The sequence below is a fragment of the Platichthys flesus genome, chromosome 1, assembly GCF_949316205.1.
Source record: "Platichthys flesus chromosome 1, fPlaFle2.1, whole genome shotgun sequence".
Lineage (NCBI taxonomy): Eukaryota > Metazoa > Chordata > Actinopteri > Pleuronectiformes > Pleuronectidae > Platichthys > Platichthys flesus.
The window spans coordinates 25918439-25933921 of record NC_084945.1 but is presented as its reverse complement, the minus strand read 5'-3'; the positions used below and the strand labels follow the sequence as shown (position 1 = coordinate 25933921).

At 40.0% G+C, this 15483-nt stretch overlaps 1 protein-coding gene across 2 annotated transcripts in view; it reads right to left on the bottom strand.

Moving 5' to 3' along the window:
* rhpn2 (rhophilin, Rho GTPase binding protein 2) overlaps window positions 1-12934 on the bottom strand; it is a 31320-nt gene extending 18386 nt beyond the window's left edge. For both annotated transcript variants that reach the window (XM_062390093.1, XM_062390101.1), the window contains exons 1-3: window positions 12699-12934; window positions 7141-7256; window positions 1659-1787 (exon numbers count right to left, since the gene is read on the bottom strand). In XM_062390093.1, the coding sequence (XP_062246077.1) occupies window positions 1659-1787; window positions 7141-7256; window positions 12699-12764 (311 nt within the window). In that variant the 5' untranslated portion in view covers window positions 12765-12934. The remainder of the gene's footprint in view (window positions 1-1658; window positions 1788-7140; window positions 7257-12698) is intronic.
* Window positions 12935-15483: the final 2549 nt, after the last annotated feature.

Genomic DNA, 15483 nt, shown 5'->3' with positions numbered 1-15483 from the left:
AAAGTGCTCTCCATGGTTACAAAGTATGTACTTAAACCTATGTGGTTATTTTGTCCTGATGGGTTTTCTTGAGGAAGCAGGAGTTATCTACAGCATACAGATGACATTTTATAAATTACTTTATTTCCATATTCCAGTTATCAAGTCCTTTGTGTTTAACTTGACACGTGTCAATCACACCCCATAAACTCTAAAACAGAAAACACCAGCACCTATCACCGTCACTCACACACCTCAACACACCCGGTCGTCAGGCTGACAAGCCTTGAACTAGATGTTTATCTCATTCATATCCAGCTCCACTGCTCTTGGTCTGAGTGTTGCGTCACAAAAAAAACAGCTGATCCAGTTCAACAACAACAACTAATTCACACTTTACGTTCATGTCAGTCTGTATGTCTTCCTCTTTCTCCCTACACCTCTCTTCTCCGTTCAGCTATCATCATGCACTTGAGCAGTCAGTCTTATGTTGGATGCGTATTTACACAGTGTCTTTTTGTTCTATTGGTTTTGTTTTAATAGCAATCTGAGGGTAACATCTCCAGACTGAGGACTTATATAAATACTGTTGACTTCGAACAGTCCTCGCTCACAACAGGTTTGGAAAAACAAAAGCAGGATACAGTATTTGGGGGCGTCCAGGTTGAGACACTGATTATTATTAATAATATTCCTGCACACTGCTGTGACATGGCAAGGTAGGTCATTTGCTAAGTGGAGGCGCTATGTACTCTTAGAGAACACGTCTTGTTTCTCACTTATGATAATTGTGCAGTTCTAAACCTGCCTGTTTACTTCTTCTTTGTTAATGCTCCAGAGCTACTTCAGTATTATTCCTTGTCATTAGTGACTCCTGCTCGAACAGTTCTACAATATACTGTCATTTTTATATTGTTTGTGTGCTGGACATTGTGAGCAGAGCTTTTCATAAACCATCTATGGTACTGGGTGAAGTTAGACAACTGTTGGATGACCTGGTTTATCTGCTTTGAGGATTTTATAGTTAATGTTTTTCATGAAATAAAAGGTTTAATGTCTCTATTATTGACCACTTTTGTAGTTTATATTTAAGTTTGAATGGTTTACTCAACTGGTGTTATTATTTAATATTTGCATATCGGCTATTTCAGAGGTCTGTTAAGCAAAGAAAAAAGCTCTATAATTCAACTCGATAAGAAGTATTACAGCAACGAAACAAACACTGTGCTTTTACTTTTAAGACAAATCGCCAAAGGGGGAAGGAATTCTGTGAATCATTTAGCCGTGCTCAGCACCTGAAACATCTGTGAATGTCTGTGTCAGTTCCATAAATTAAAAAAATATATAAATCAAAGCGATCTAGCTGCGATTTTGACCAGAATTTGTCCCAGTTGTCCATGGACTAAATGCACTTGTCGCTTCTTCATTCAGTTTAATATTGACCATACCACAAATCCAAATCAAGTCCAAACTCAACACTGCACTTTGCATGACCACAAAGAACACAGATGCCAAGTATAAAGATGATTAGCCGAGCAATTCGCAAGATATACACATAAAGACAGACGATTGTTGAATTATTAACGGGATGATCATTTGAACAAGAGCCAGTGTCTTGTTTAGGAGGAGTATAAACAGTAGAATTAGTACAAAGAAGAAAGAGTCATGTTTATACTCACTGGGTGCTCTGGTAGACCTCCACTGAGCTGTTCAGTTCTTCTAGCTGTCCCATCAGAAGCTGCAGGTTGGCATTCACATAGCTCATCTCCAACAAAACCATCTCTTTAACCTTGTTATTAGATGTGGCCCTGCTCACAAGATAGGTGGGAGAGGTAGGGATGGAGAGAAAGAGAAATAAAAAATAAAAAAGGTCAGAACATGTTCCAGTTAAAGAGAGGGCAGAAAAAAAGAAATATCAGCCTTGTTATTATCCACTCTGAGCCAACCCAGATTTCCTGCCTCTGATTATTATAACAAGTGGTATTCTGGACCACAGACCTGCGTCACTGTTCCCTGCTGTGCACTTCACTTACTCTCCTGCTCACAGCAATGATTTACAGCTGCAATGTAGCTCAACAGCTCATTCCCACGGTACAAAGAAACTTTACCATTAGATGATAAACTTGATATGATCACCCTGTATATGCAGCAGTACACAGGCAAGTGGGCAAGAGGGTGGGCAAGAGAGCCGATATATCTGTCAATGTACAAAGTCACATACACAACCACAATCCTGTCACATGTAGGTTTAGTTCAAGGTCACATTAGCATGGTTTCTTAATAAAGCATTCTGGGAGGTAAGTTAACCAGGTCAAACATGAAAAAAAATCAACATCCGTTAAGAATTGATCATGCGTTTGATTTGTGTCCAATTCCATTCTATACAATTTCTGAAACAAAAGCACAACATATTCATGTTTGTGTTAAGGTGAAGAAGAACATGGTGCTAAATCTGTGTGTGCGTGTGTGTGTGTACACAGACTAGGAAACCCAGATAAGGGATTAGGATTCACTGAGCAGAGATAACACTCTGGGGGGGGGGATTCCTTTGAAAAGCAGAATTTATGATACAATATCACTTGCTGAGAAGACAACCTGTAATTCAAGTGAATCCACACACACACACACACACACACACACACACACACACACACACACACACACACACACCCCCCCCCCCTCAGGGTGTGACTTGATATCCTTATCGCTGGTTTACAGTCAAACCCTACATGTATTATCTGTCATTCATAACTAATGGGACGCAAATGTACACACACCCCTGTCAGCCTGTCTCTCTGTCACCTGATTGCTCTCTCTCTCTCTACCTCTACCCTGTAATTACAGAGGATGTTGTCTTTAAGAGGTGAAATGTGAAGAAGCACCCGCAGCTTTTTGCTGAAGTTTATGGAAAACAAGGGCTTAGTCATTATTAGACAATTATTAAAGCCATCATAGCTGTTCAAGATCTGCATACTGTGGTGGAATCTGTGTTGAATATATTAAGAATCACTGGATAAAGTATTGGTTTAACCAGATGTGTTTTTTTTATACAACACAAAACATGTCAACCCAGAGCTGATTAACTTGGATGGAGCTAGTTTGAAAATTGGACTTTGGGGGTGTTCCTGATGAAACTGCACACTTCCCAGTTCAAAGAGTGCCTACCATACCTAGTCTTTATAGAATGTTGCATTATGGGTTATCTGTCTCCTTTGTTGTTGCTGATGTTGCTGGGTGACCTACAGTGTTTGAGTGTTTTTGAGTGCGTCTATAATGAGTATTTCAGAGTAAATCAGCCTGTGTTGGTTCATCCAGTTTAACCTGCATGAGTGTGAATGCTGATGTAACAAACTCTGCTGCCACTGAGGATATATGATCATGAGAAATGAAGCAGGGAGAAAATCAGTCAAACAACCACTAGGTCTGTCACAGACAGATGATGAGCTCATAAAGTCCCAAAACTGTTAAATCGTGTCAGAGAGAGATTGACTCTTTGCAGTTACTCAGTCTGATGACTATAGTGGCTCCTGGAACAGGAGTTTATCTACTGATGACCAACAGGACAAGATGTGTGGTTTAGGTTGTAACACTTTGACGGATTACTTCAGCACATAGTGTTCACTTTATCAGTGAGCATATTGGTTTCACCTTTCTTCTAGCCATTGTCTGAATCCCTGAGTGAACTGTGAAAAATAACAGCCTGTTGAATATCATCCTGCAGTGAGTGCAGTTTTTTATGTTTTGGTCAAGCAAATTCTTTATGGGACAAAACATGGATCTTAGATCGGCGGCAACAACAGATATCACTGAGCTAATAAATGTTAACTTTTAGCTTCAACAGGTCAAGCACTGCTTGGCTTTCTTGCTCTGCTTTTGATTTAAAATAATATATCTCACCATTTGCTGCTTAAGTTTTGGCCGTTCATCTGGTTGTATTTCACAAGTGTCATCTAACTTCATGTAAGCGCAACATAAAATTTGCTTTAGAATTCCTTTAAGGCACAATGTACAGTATACCTCGCTCTTGCTGAAATATGCATTAAGAACAAGGTCCAGTTGCCAAATTGTCTGAACCACCAGAATCAAATGCTTCGGGAAACTTGCAACAAGGTGTCAGGAGGAAGTGTGTTAGCGTTTCCCATGTCAGCTCTAATTGGGTTGCCTGTCCAGGCAGATTAAAACCCACCCAGACAGATAAAATCATTTGGTTTTAACTTTGATAAATTATATATTAGATCACCTTATTTCACACTTTTTTAAATGAAAGTGTGTGTTCTCAAAAATACTATCTCTGAAACTCTAAAACCCCTAAAAATGGTTAACGGAATAAATTGGTATCAATAAAGGCCATGGTTGCTCTCTACCAACCTGAGGAGAGTAGAAGAGAAAAAAGAGAACTGGTCAGACCAGACTGACTCCACCTGTTGCTGATAGAGAGAAGAATGCAGAACCAGAGAGAAGGCGCACACATACACACACTATGTAACTGTGTAACCCTGAACAAATAGCAGCCTGAAGCCTCAAACCTAGTCTTAACCCTCATAAGCAGTCTGGACACATGGGGGCCCTGATTTGACCATAGGTTGTGGGTGAATTCAGTCCCCACAGTATTTAATAACACACACACAAACACACAGTTTTAGTTTTGGCAAAGAGCGTAGAAGAGAATTTAACACGTCATCTCTTGATTTGTTTCCTCCTGGGAAGCTGATAATCTGCTTTTAACATGAGTAGAGGACAATCCTGGCTGATTTTGAAATAAGAGCGGTACCAATGACAACCATGTTGTGGCCATACCAATAGACACAAACACACACACACACACACACAGATTGGGAGATCGGAGAACTACAGTCAAACCATATATGATTCAAGGCCTTAAAAATAAAGCTGAGGGCATACCTGAAACTCAAAGATGCACCGAGGCTGTTGTCTGGGCTGCAGCTGTGTTGGCACACAGACACACACACACAGAGTCCACTTGCCCCTGGCCTTGGCTGGGCAGACTATCTGAAGGACTGAAGGAATGTGGAGGTTCCTGAGGCTGACTGTAGTCTTAGACAGGCCGAACAGAGGCACACACAAACACTAATCTTAACATAAAAATTCAGAGAATTGAACCAGTAATCCCAGTTCCCAGTGGGCCAAGTTGAGGAAGCTACAGCCTCAGTGACTAAATATACCACTATACTTTTTCATAGAAACATTATGTCGCTAAGTGTAGAAGTATAATAATCAACTGCAATTCAATACAGCCAGCCTGCAGTAAACACTTCTTTTAAAAAAGCTTATAATTTCCCAACTCTGTTGACACTGTCAGTGAGCTGTTCTCCAGTTTATTTTACTCTGGACATTTCTGAGGTTGTAGTTTTTCCACACATTGTGCTGTGGATTTCCAGTAAACAATTAACTGCAATAATAAGCCATAAAAAGATGACGTTTAACTCTGGATGTTTTCTGCTTCCCATTTTGGTCTCACCAGGAAGCTAATAGCTGAGAGACTTGTTTGTTTTCCAGTGTAGCAAGTTCTGGCGGTGTTACAACAAAATCATTGTCAATCTCTTAATCTCCTTGCCTGATGTCAACAGACAGATTCACATTTGATAACACTTCTCGATTCATTTTCAATGTCCAAGGGGCTTTTTCAGTAGTCAAGGAGTAGAGCTCCAACCAATCAGAGCAACAAAACAAATGACAGACCAAAGAGTGACAGAAACAGATTAGAGTCTACAGTGTGCAGCAGGTGCTCCTGCTTTAGCAAAAATATAACACCCAGTTCATTTAACACTATCTCAAATGCAGATTCTACAGACTGGAGGCTGAAGGCTACAGAATATAACTATTATGGCAATCACACAAAAATACATTTCACACACACAAATTGGTTCCATAAACATGCCTTATTTTGTTTTATTATTGTCTAAAAAAATCAACAAATATGTTGAAAAACTCAAATGTTGTGAATTCTTTACTAATCAGCATCGCATCCTTCCACCAAGATTCATGGAAATTTGACTAAAGCCTATTCTTCTCAACAGAGGTAAAAACAATAAAGAACAAGGAAAAAACATTTAAAACTAAATGTAAACACTGCATTATTGGTCCAGCTCAAGGCTTTTAAACACAGAAACTGTACAAACATGAAAGTGTATTAAAAGCCAAACCTATATTTTTTTAAAGGTGACTCTGAGTATCACGAAATGTATTCAACATAAAACTGTTTGTGTCACCACAGAAATATTTAATAGGCTGTTTAGTTTCTATTCTAGAAATGAAGTGTTAGTCATCAGGATGTTGAGTGTAATTATGTTGTAGAAAAAAAGTCCCTCACATGACTGGACACAAAGCACAAGGGTTCAGAGTCTGTGACTGAGCAGGTGATTGCTCACATTTCCCTGTTGCATTGTACCTGATGGGACACAATTTGATGCACCCTATGGGACGTCTAATCTCAAACTCAGCCACACAATCCTGAACAGGTATTTCAACAGAAAAATATATTTCTCCTTTTATTTTCAAGCTCCCAGAGAACAGACACATTTGGCTTCAGACTTCAGACCTCTACAGCCAAACAGAGAACCACTGTAAAATCACAAAAAGCAGCCAGATCTATTTCAATAGGCCTGATAGGAAGCATCACTGCTTTGAGAATTCTAATAAAAAACTAAAGCCCAGGAAAATGTCTATTTTTGTTCTAAGGTCACATTTCTCAGTGGCGCTTTGAATACATGAACTGCTCCTTGTGTTACCATCATTTATTATCATCGGCCCACGTTTGGTTGTTTTAAGGCTCACCATGAATTCCTGGCAACTCATAAACACGACGATGACGGAAGAGAAACTAGACTTGTCCCAACATCAACAGAGCAGAGTTTACAATGGGTCCCATATACCACAGTGATCTACCTGCCAAGCAATTCGGTGAAATGAATGACGCACCTATACATGATGTGAGGAAAGATATAATTAAAATGGCCTTATGTAACAATTACACATCTGTGCATATGTGTGCTTATGTTGTGAGGTTATGTTATGTTATGAGCTGAACCAATCCTGCACTTTGTTCTCTGTATGTTTCAGACTGGTCCATCTTCCCACTTAAAAACACATCAGACACACAGAATGTACAATGTGTGTTTTTATCGCTCATGTTGTGCTTACTTCAGCAGGTTCTCAGCTCCGGCCCTCATCCTCATCTCTTTGATGATCTCATGGTTCAGAGTGGCTCGCTTGTTCTGCAGTTTGCTTCGTCCAGTCTGGGCGCATGGGTTACAGCCCTGAGATGAGGAGACACAAGAACAGTCAGGTCAGCAGAGAATAATAACATAATGAAATGTTGTGAGCGAGAAAACTGCACTGAAATGAACCTGCGGCCGCTTCGGGAGGATTCAAGCCTTCATGCACCAGGAGCCCAGGTGACCTATAGGGCGCCACCATCTCTATTCCAGGGGAATCACAGGCAAGCGATACTATGATCCACTGAGCCAGTCTTACTTCTTATTCAGAGCATCTAGAACTTCATCAGTTTAAATCTGAAAATGTCACGAACTCAGTGACAGATGACCTTTTAGAAAATGTCACTTATTATCTGTATGTTCTTAAATCAATTTTGATTGTTCTTTAAACTATATTATAGTTGATAATATAACTATAAGATATGTGCGCTACCTTACACCTCACATTTGTTGTATACATTCCTGTGATTCTTTAAAAAAGTATTTTAAATTTTGGGGGTTTTATTATCATTACTTCATCTTCCCCCTTGTTTTAACAGTACATTTGTGTGTGTATGTGTGTGTTTGTGTGTGGACATGTAATGGCCTGTATCTGGCTGTACTGAGTGTCCTTGTTTTAAGTCAACAGGCTGTCACTCACTCACAGCAGCACAGATAAACTGACCTCAGACATTCATAGTGACTGACTAACAGCACAGCAGAGGTGTGGCCTATACTGCATAGAGACCTGTCAGCTCAGTAAAACCAGTTAGTTTACTGTCCTCAATCAGCATGGAAAACTTTTTCATTAACGTGATTTATCAGACTAAAATCTAATTTCAGGAGTAAAATGAGCTTCAGTTTCTGCTGAGCAGCATCAGGGCCAGAGGTCACAGCTCTCAACTTAAAACATGTACTGAATATTGGTTTGATCATACAGATGTCAGAGATGACATAGTTCATGTCATCCTTCCTTTGTGCCAAGGTAAGACAAACATCAGCATAAGGCAAGCTTTAGACTAATGCTCAATCTATACCCAACTAATGGTGTAACCACTCTGGTGCGTAAAAAATACGTGTTTTTTCAATATTGGTTTCATTGACTGAACAAGGAGGAAATTAATAACCAAAACAAAAAACATCTACAATTAAAAAGTGTAAAAAAAGTAATCATGTTTACACCTGTCCAAACTTTGTCTTTTCCCATCAATTTTCAAACCTATTTCTCCTACTGCGTTCAAAGTAGAGAGGTAGCAGAGAGCCACCTGGCTCCATTACACATGGTGTCACCTGATATCAAGAAGACCACACTCAACCTCCTCTTATCCGCTCACAACTTCTGCTCCGTCAATGATATACAGTGATTCCTCACTGGCTTCCCACACATAGATACCAAAGGTATCCACCCTCAAATTCACTCATTATATGATACTGATAGTTATAGCTCAAAATCGATATCCTTATTTATCACTCGATTAGTTGTTTGGTTCATAAAATGAAAATTTTTGTCATTAGTGGCGCAAAGAAACCAATGATTGTGTGTATCAGCATGTCAGCTGGTGGTAAAAAGGTTGTTACTAAGGTTAAGTAGCGTGGCCCGCACACACAAACAACCGTACGCACACAAAGCATGACTCAAGAGAGGAGATTTCATCGCATGGCGCGCACACAGATTACGTGACCTGTGAGAGGCAGGACACCATAGTTAGATATCGTAGTTTTTACAATTCTTATGTTTATGAAACCGGGACGCTATGAGACCGCAGTATTTTACCCTGCACCACCTGTGTGCCCCTCCCCCTTCCACGTGGAGTGTTACATCTGCGTCATATCACTTGAAGACACTCCCTGTAAGATACAGAACAGGACAGAGGAACCTGACAGTACCTCCTGTACTGAAATAAACATGAGAGTATAAACGGTTGCAACATGGGTCTCATTTAATTGGTCAAATTTTTTGCTTACAGTGTATTTCCCTCTACAACCACTGAGCATCATCACCTTGGTGTTCCTCTACAAATATTTCAGCAACTGAGAGTGTAATGATTAACCATTAATACAAACAGAAGCCTCTGTAATTACCAACTGAGCTGTATTGAGGGCCCGCCTAGGACATGGTGGGGCTGGACAGAGTGGTAGCTATTCTTGGAATGAAGGCAGGGTGAGGAAATTAGTACACAACAGGGTAGGGCATGGACGTACTGAAGCGTGTCACCACTCAGATCGTAACATAAAAAATGGGGTGTATGTTTGTTTAAGAGAACAAGGGAGTGGCCTGTAGTTGATAGTAACCGCGGCAACAGGATTCCATTTCTGATATCAAGGACGTTATAAAACTTCAGCCTGTGATTACATTCCAGAAATATTGTGTCATCCAATACCTTTTACAATTTGTCTTTTCATCAAGACAACCCTGATGGTCTGACATCACAATTTAAATCAGAAGAGCTATGTTAAGAAAATTACGACCCTTTCTATTGTGTTGATGTTTTGCCCCTGACCACTGGTTGGTTTGACCATAGTCAAAAATTTGTGAGCCAGTCACCGAAAAGTTGTCTTCCAGCAGTTTCAGACAGTGTGCCTTCATGTGTTTTCGGCGGGTTTAGCCTAATCTTGCTAGCTTTTCCAGTATTACCAATCCTAGTTATCATATTGGAAGATAGACCATTACTTTGATATTTTCATCAATCTCCCAAAGAACTATGCATGGATCTAACTGCAAACGCGAATTTAAGGGAACTATTGGCGATTGGGAATGTTCTAGTTATTGTATTCAATATTGTTTTTCTTTTAGACTGAAACTTTTAGTTTGTCTACCTTATATATCATCGGTGGAAGGTAAAGTTTTCTAGTCACTGCTGCACAGACATATTAGACATCCTGGTCTGAGGGAACACACAGGGAACTGGCCCCGTAAACCTGGCTGCAAGCCCTGCCAATGCCTTGCCTAACCAACAGAACCACTCATGGAAATGAACCCCTCATAACGTGGGCATGCCTTTCTCTACAAGCAAACAAAACTCTTAATTAGAGCAAAGCACAAAGCGGTGCAGTCCATTATCATATCCATCAACCAGCAAATAATTTGCTGTTGTTTAACTGAGGCCGCTTCATAAAGAACATGTGGAGGAATGGCTCTTGGTTGATACAAGTGGTGATTAGGACTGGAAACCAGCCATTGACAGCTTCACTCAGTCCAATGAGAGACAAAGGTTATTTCAGTGAATTAACGTAAGAGACAATATAGGATCACAGCTGCATTTCTCATTTGTGTTTGCCAATACAAACCCTGGTGAGGGAATCTCAGAGTCTCCAAGTCGAGGGAGCTCCTCTGCTTTGTGCACCAGGACACATGTTGTCAATTTGTGTCTGTGGTCTGGCTGGAAGACGGCCTTGGGCCAGATGCTACGTCAATGCTCTCACTGGCCGAGGAGGATGAGGGGAAGAAACATGCCGAATCAGCTTTCTGTTGTGCCATTTTTCCATCCTGAAGCTGTCCATTCAGACATCAGCCAGCTAGAGGTGAAACAGTGGATGTGCTGGGAAGGAAGCCCCGAACCACAACAGCTCCCTTGGGCATCGGTCGAACCCACCGAGGCCTTGTAACTCATTAAACTCATTTTCACCCAAGAGAAAGTGGGGCAGAATAAATGGCAGCAGAGCTCTTCTTGGCTCCGCTTAGTTGAAATTTGACCAAAAAGTTTCCAAATTGCAAATCTCTTTACCATGACACAATGAGAAGGCAGAACTCATTACTCTGTGGTATCAGCAAACGTGCAAACGGAGGAGGGCTGTGCAATAAAAGGTTCCCTAACTGAGACAAAGAGAGGCTCAAAGACCATGGAGAAAGACAGAAAAACATAGATGTAATAGTATTGAAGGTTTAGTCATCCAGCTCCCCAGTCTTCCATCAGGTCCAGTGGCACAGTCCCACACGCATCCCAATGAACTTTTTATAAACACAGGAAGTGCAGCACAGAACCTAAATCCAGACAGCGTTCAGAGGGGGATTTGGGGGATTGAAAAACACAAAGGCCCTGTTCAGATACCCATCCAAACAAGCTTGTCTATAAAAACACTCCAGTTAAGGACACCGTTACAAATGTTGAGGAATGAGACATGGACCACTGCATGGCAGACGGGGAGCTCAGTAAAAACACACTGGATAATCACTCAGCCACTGCCAAGTGTCTTTCTCACAGACAAGCTCCTGAAAACATTACAGTCACAGAAACATGTCAACATGAAACTGGTTAGAGAGGTTTCTCTGCTGGTGGAGCCATGAATGCTGATTGTTCCACTGATGACTGTCACAGTATATAATTAATCTCCATAATGAAAAGGTCTTAACTTCAACACAAATACAGACAGGGAGATTAATCACCTTTCCTGAGTACTAATTTGGATATCACTAACATTTGCATTTCAGCATTTTCTGAATTTCAACTATCTTTTTTTAAGATGCTGAGCGTCTCCCGTGTGCAACTCTAAGATACGATCAACCATCAAGAAGGTTCCCTAATTTTTTTTACCGTGTTAACAGTAAGAACAAAACAGGTTTGACAAAGGGGGGTAGGTTAATCTGACCTCAGTTTACCAGCAGTATCAGTCAGGCCACTTGTTGATTGTCAATCACTCTCACACCACTGACAACAACCAGGGAACTGAAAGGGTTAATTATGGGATGTTTGGTCACTGCTCTTTCAGTGTCTCTAACTATCAGCAAAAGCAGGAGATATGGCTATTCTTGGAGTGTACACACACACACACACACACACAGACACACACACACACACACACAGACACACAGAGAGAGAGAGAGAGAGAGAGACACCTGTAGCTGACAGTGTTGGGCTGCTGTTGGCATACTGTATCATGTTGTTTCAATAAATTTAAGAACAGTGACTTAAAAAAACATATATATAATTATTTTGCTGTTATGTCTTTAGTTTTTCTTTTCTAATGATTTCCTGTTCACCAGAGTGGAGTTTAGTATGTACTTGGTGAGCTACAATCTTGAATCAAATTAGCAATTAATTAATAACTGATACATACTATATATTATAATAATTAAATATCAAAAAACAAGTGTATTATTATTGAAAATATAAATGCCCCGGTTTATTAAAAGTAATAGGTGAATACAATACCAAAAACAACGTTCAATATGTATTATTTAACACATTTTATGTGGTGTTCTGTATGAATGTAATGGTGTATTGTGTCAAATATAACTGTGGTTTTAGCTGATGTGTAGTTTCACACCGTAACGACGGACTGGCTACATCCTTGGGATAAATAACGAGGTAGTTCAGTAAATGTAAATAAATGCATATTGTGGAGAGAAGAAGAGGATAATTCAAGTTCAACTAAAAGTTCAAGCAGACGCAGCAAGTTCCGGTGAAGTCCTCGTTCTTCTATGTTCGAATGAAGATGTGATATCGGCCTGTCTGCGACACTTTGAAAGGTTTGTGTCGGAAAGTGAAGAGACGAGAGTCCGCTCACCTTTCTGAAGTAGCTCCTGTCTCCTCCGCCGTCCTTCAGGCCGTTCGGTAAAAGCGTGTCCGTCATCCTGAAGACAGCAGCAACCAGAGCGGGAACAAGAACAACAGCAGGAACAACAGCTGGAACCACAGGCGAAGTGAAGTAAGGTCAGTTTAAGGCAGAACGGTGCCGCTGCTGCTCCTCTTCTTCAGGTGAGTATCCTACACGGTGTGTGTCAATCTGCTGCTGCTGCTCACACACACACTGAACCAGCTCTTCCGCTAACTCCGCCCCCCGACAGACGCAGCGCGTGGTGCGTTCACTCCCACCTGTGTCAATCGGGCAGGCACGTCCACCCACAGGCTACATGCTGACACTGCTAGCAACACTGTTCACCAACACTGGTCACAACAAAGGACTGAGCTGCAGAAGCTAACGTTAGCATCGAGCATGTTGGGCCAAATAAAGTAAATCACTGTTATGATAAAACAGCCTGGTTGGGCTGATTCAAGACCAGAGGGTGTTTTCTTTATATTGTATTTATATTAACAATTCAATAATCAGTCATCAAAGTGGTGATCACATCTAAGTGAACTCAGCCACAGGAGAACATAAAGGCTACAGGGCAATACTTATCTGAATCTCTAAAAATAATAAAAACCTACATGTCTTGACCAATCAATCAATGTTACTGAACCACTCACAAAGGAACTAATAGCCGTAGATTTGTTTTGCTTAATATTGCTATTTTCTTAACTTCATTTCACATGAAGCCAGTGTGATAGATAGATAGATAGATAGATAGATAGATAGATAGATAGATAGATAGATTGCTAGATAGATAGATAGATAGACAGACAGATGAATAGATAGATAGATAGATAGATAGATAGATAGATAGATAGATAGATAGATAGATAAATAGATAAATAGATAGATAACTTAATACCCTATTTTATATCACTTTAAAGATTTATAATCACTTGGCGTTGATAGCGTGTTGTAGAAAAATGTCTGCAAAAGTTTCACATTTTAATGAAGCATAAAAATAAGTGAAAATAACGTATGTATTTTAAAATGGAGCAAGGTTATCTTAAATCTACAATGAGCAGTTTTCATGTTAATAGCAGGGCCTATCTAATGTCGCTGTCCATTTTTTTTCCTCAGCACACTTCGGGCTTGAGACAAATGGTCTGAAAGATGCACACATAAACATATATACACATATACAGATCAACACAAACACCACAAAAAGTATTGAGGTCATAATAATGTAGAGCACGTGGTCGATAAACTACAGTTTTATTTGATTGCCTGGCCACTGCAATAAGGCAATTTATGATGTCCCAGTGAGAGGGTCTACCCCTAAATTAACTTGAATTTAAGTTCAAGGGTACAACAACATTTGTGTCTTCAGCTTTGTCAGTCTACTTGTGTCTGAGGTGAAACAAGTGACGCTTTCGGCTTGTGTGTGACTGGTTTTGCCAGTTAGAAAGCAGGTTAAATTCCTTTGTGTGGAAGAGGTGGTTATTAATGTCAGGAGAGGATTATTGATAACAACTAATCACAGGGCTGTTTCAGGGCTATAAACTAGACTAATCTCTCTTTGTCTGTTAGCTTTCTGCATGTGAAGTATAGACAAAGGTCTTTAGAGCGGAAACATGTTTATTTTTATCTCATTTGACATCTGTGTGGCTGAACAATTTCCTGTCTCACTGGAACTAGTGTGTGTTTCGTGTCAGCCCAAAGCAGGTACACTTGAGGCAAAACATTCACATATATACAAATTCTTTTCAGGGCTATGACACAAGAGATTACAGCTGCACAAGATGTAAGATCACTTTTGTAAATGACCATTCACTCTACTTGGGTGTTTCTCACAGTACAGAGCTGGAAAGAAGTTAACAGCCTGTTGAACCAGTCAAGCTGGTTATGTTAGTGACCAGCTCACATTTAAACTTGGCATTAATCCACTTCAGGCAGCTGACACATTGTCTTTCCTGTCTTCAGTTTCAGTCTACAATGTTGTGTGGCTTAGAACAAAAGTTTGTATCATCATTGGTCAGAAAAAAATGTCATGGTCAGCGGTTTACCGCTTCTTGTTCAAGGTCAGAAAAGAGACTGGCAACACTTGTTTGGAGTTTTTTTTTGAAAATAAATTTGACATATTGTACGTCAACATGGTAGTTGGGAAAATGGAAGGAAGTGACTAAGTTTAAAGAGTGCAGGAGCTTCCGAATCTGTGATTATGACGCCTATTGTGGTTGCTGATCATGCGATGGTCCAGTAGTATAGTTGTTCATTAATGTACTCAGTGAAAATGTATTGTCGACATGTTTAATGGGTGAAAAATCATTTACGTGGTCATAGAAATGGAGGATGGTTGTTGTAATCAATAATGTCAACCACTAGATGGGGGTAGAGGTTAATACTGTTTCCTGTTTCTAATTGTTTTTCAATCATTTAACCATAACTTCACTGTACTCTTACCAACACATAGTAAGGACATTTGTTTGATATGTTGAATTAACTTTTAGATTATCTGTGTGGAATAAATCATCACTATATTTACAATCATCCTTTCCCTTGAAAAAAATTCAATTCCATTTTTGATTCCATGATAACGCATCACGTTTTTAGTTTCCAATTCCAGCAATGCATGGAATAAACAATAACAGCTGTCCTAACTCTGTGATGTGACTTTGTTTGTAACATTTACAGACCCTCAGTATGACGCTGCCAAAGACTGGCTTTGTTTCAAAAGACAAAATGTTTTTCTTGCCATGGCAGGTGCAACAGGAAACCA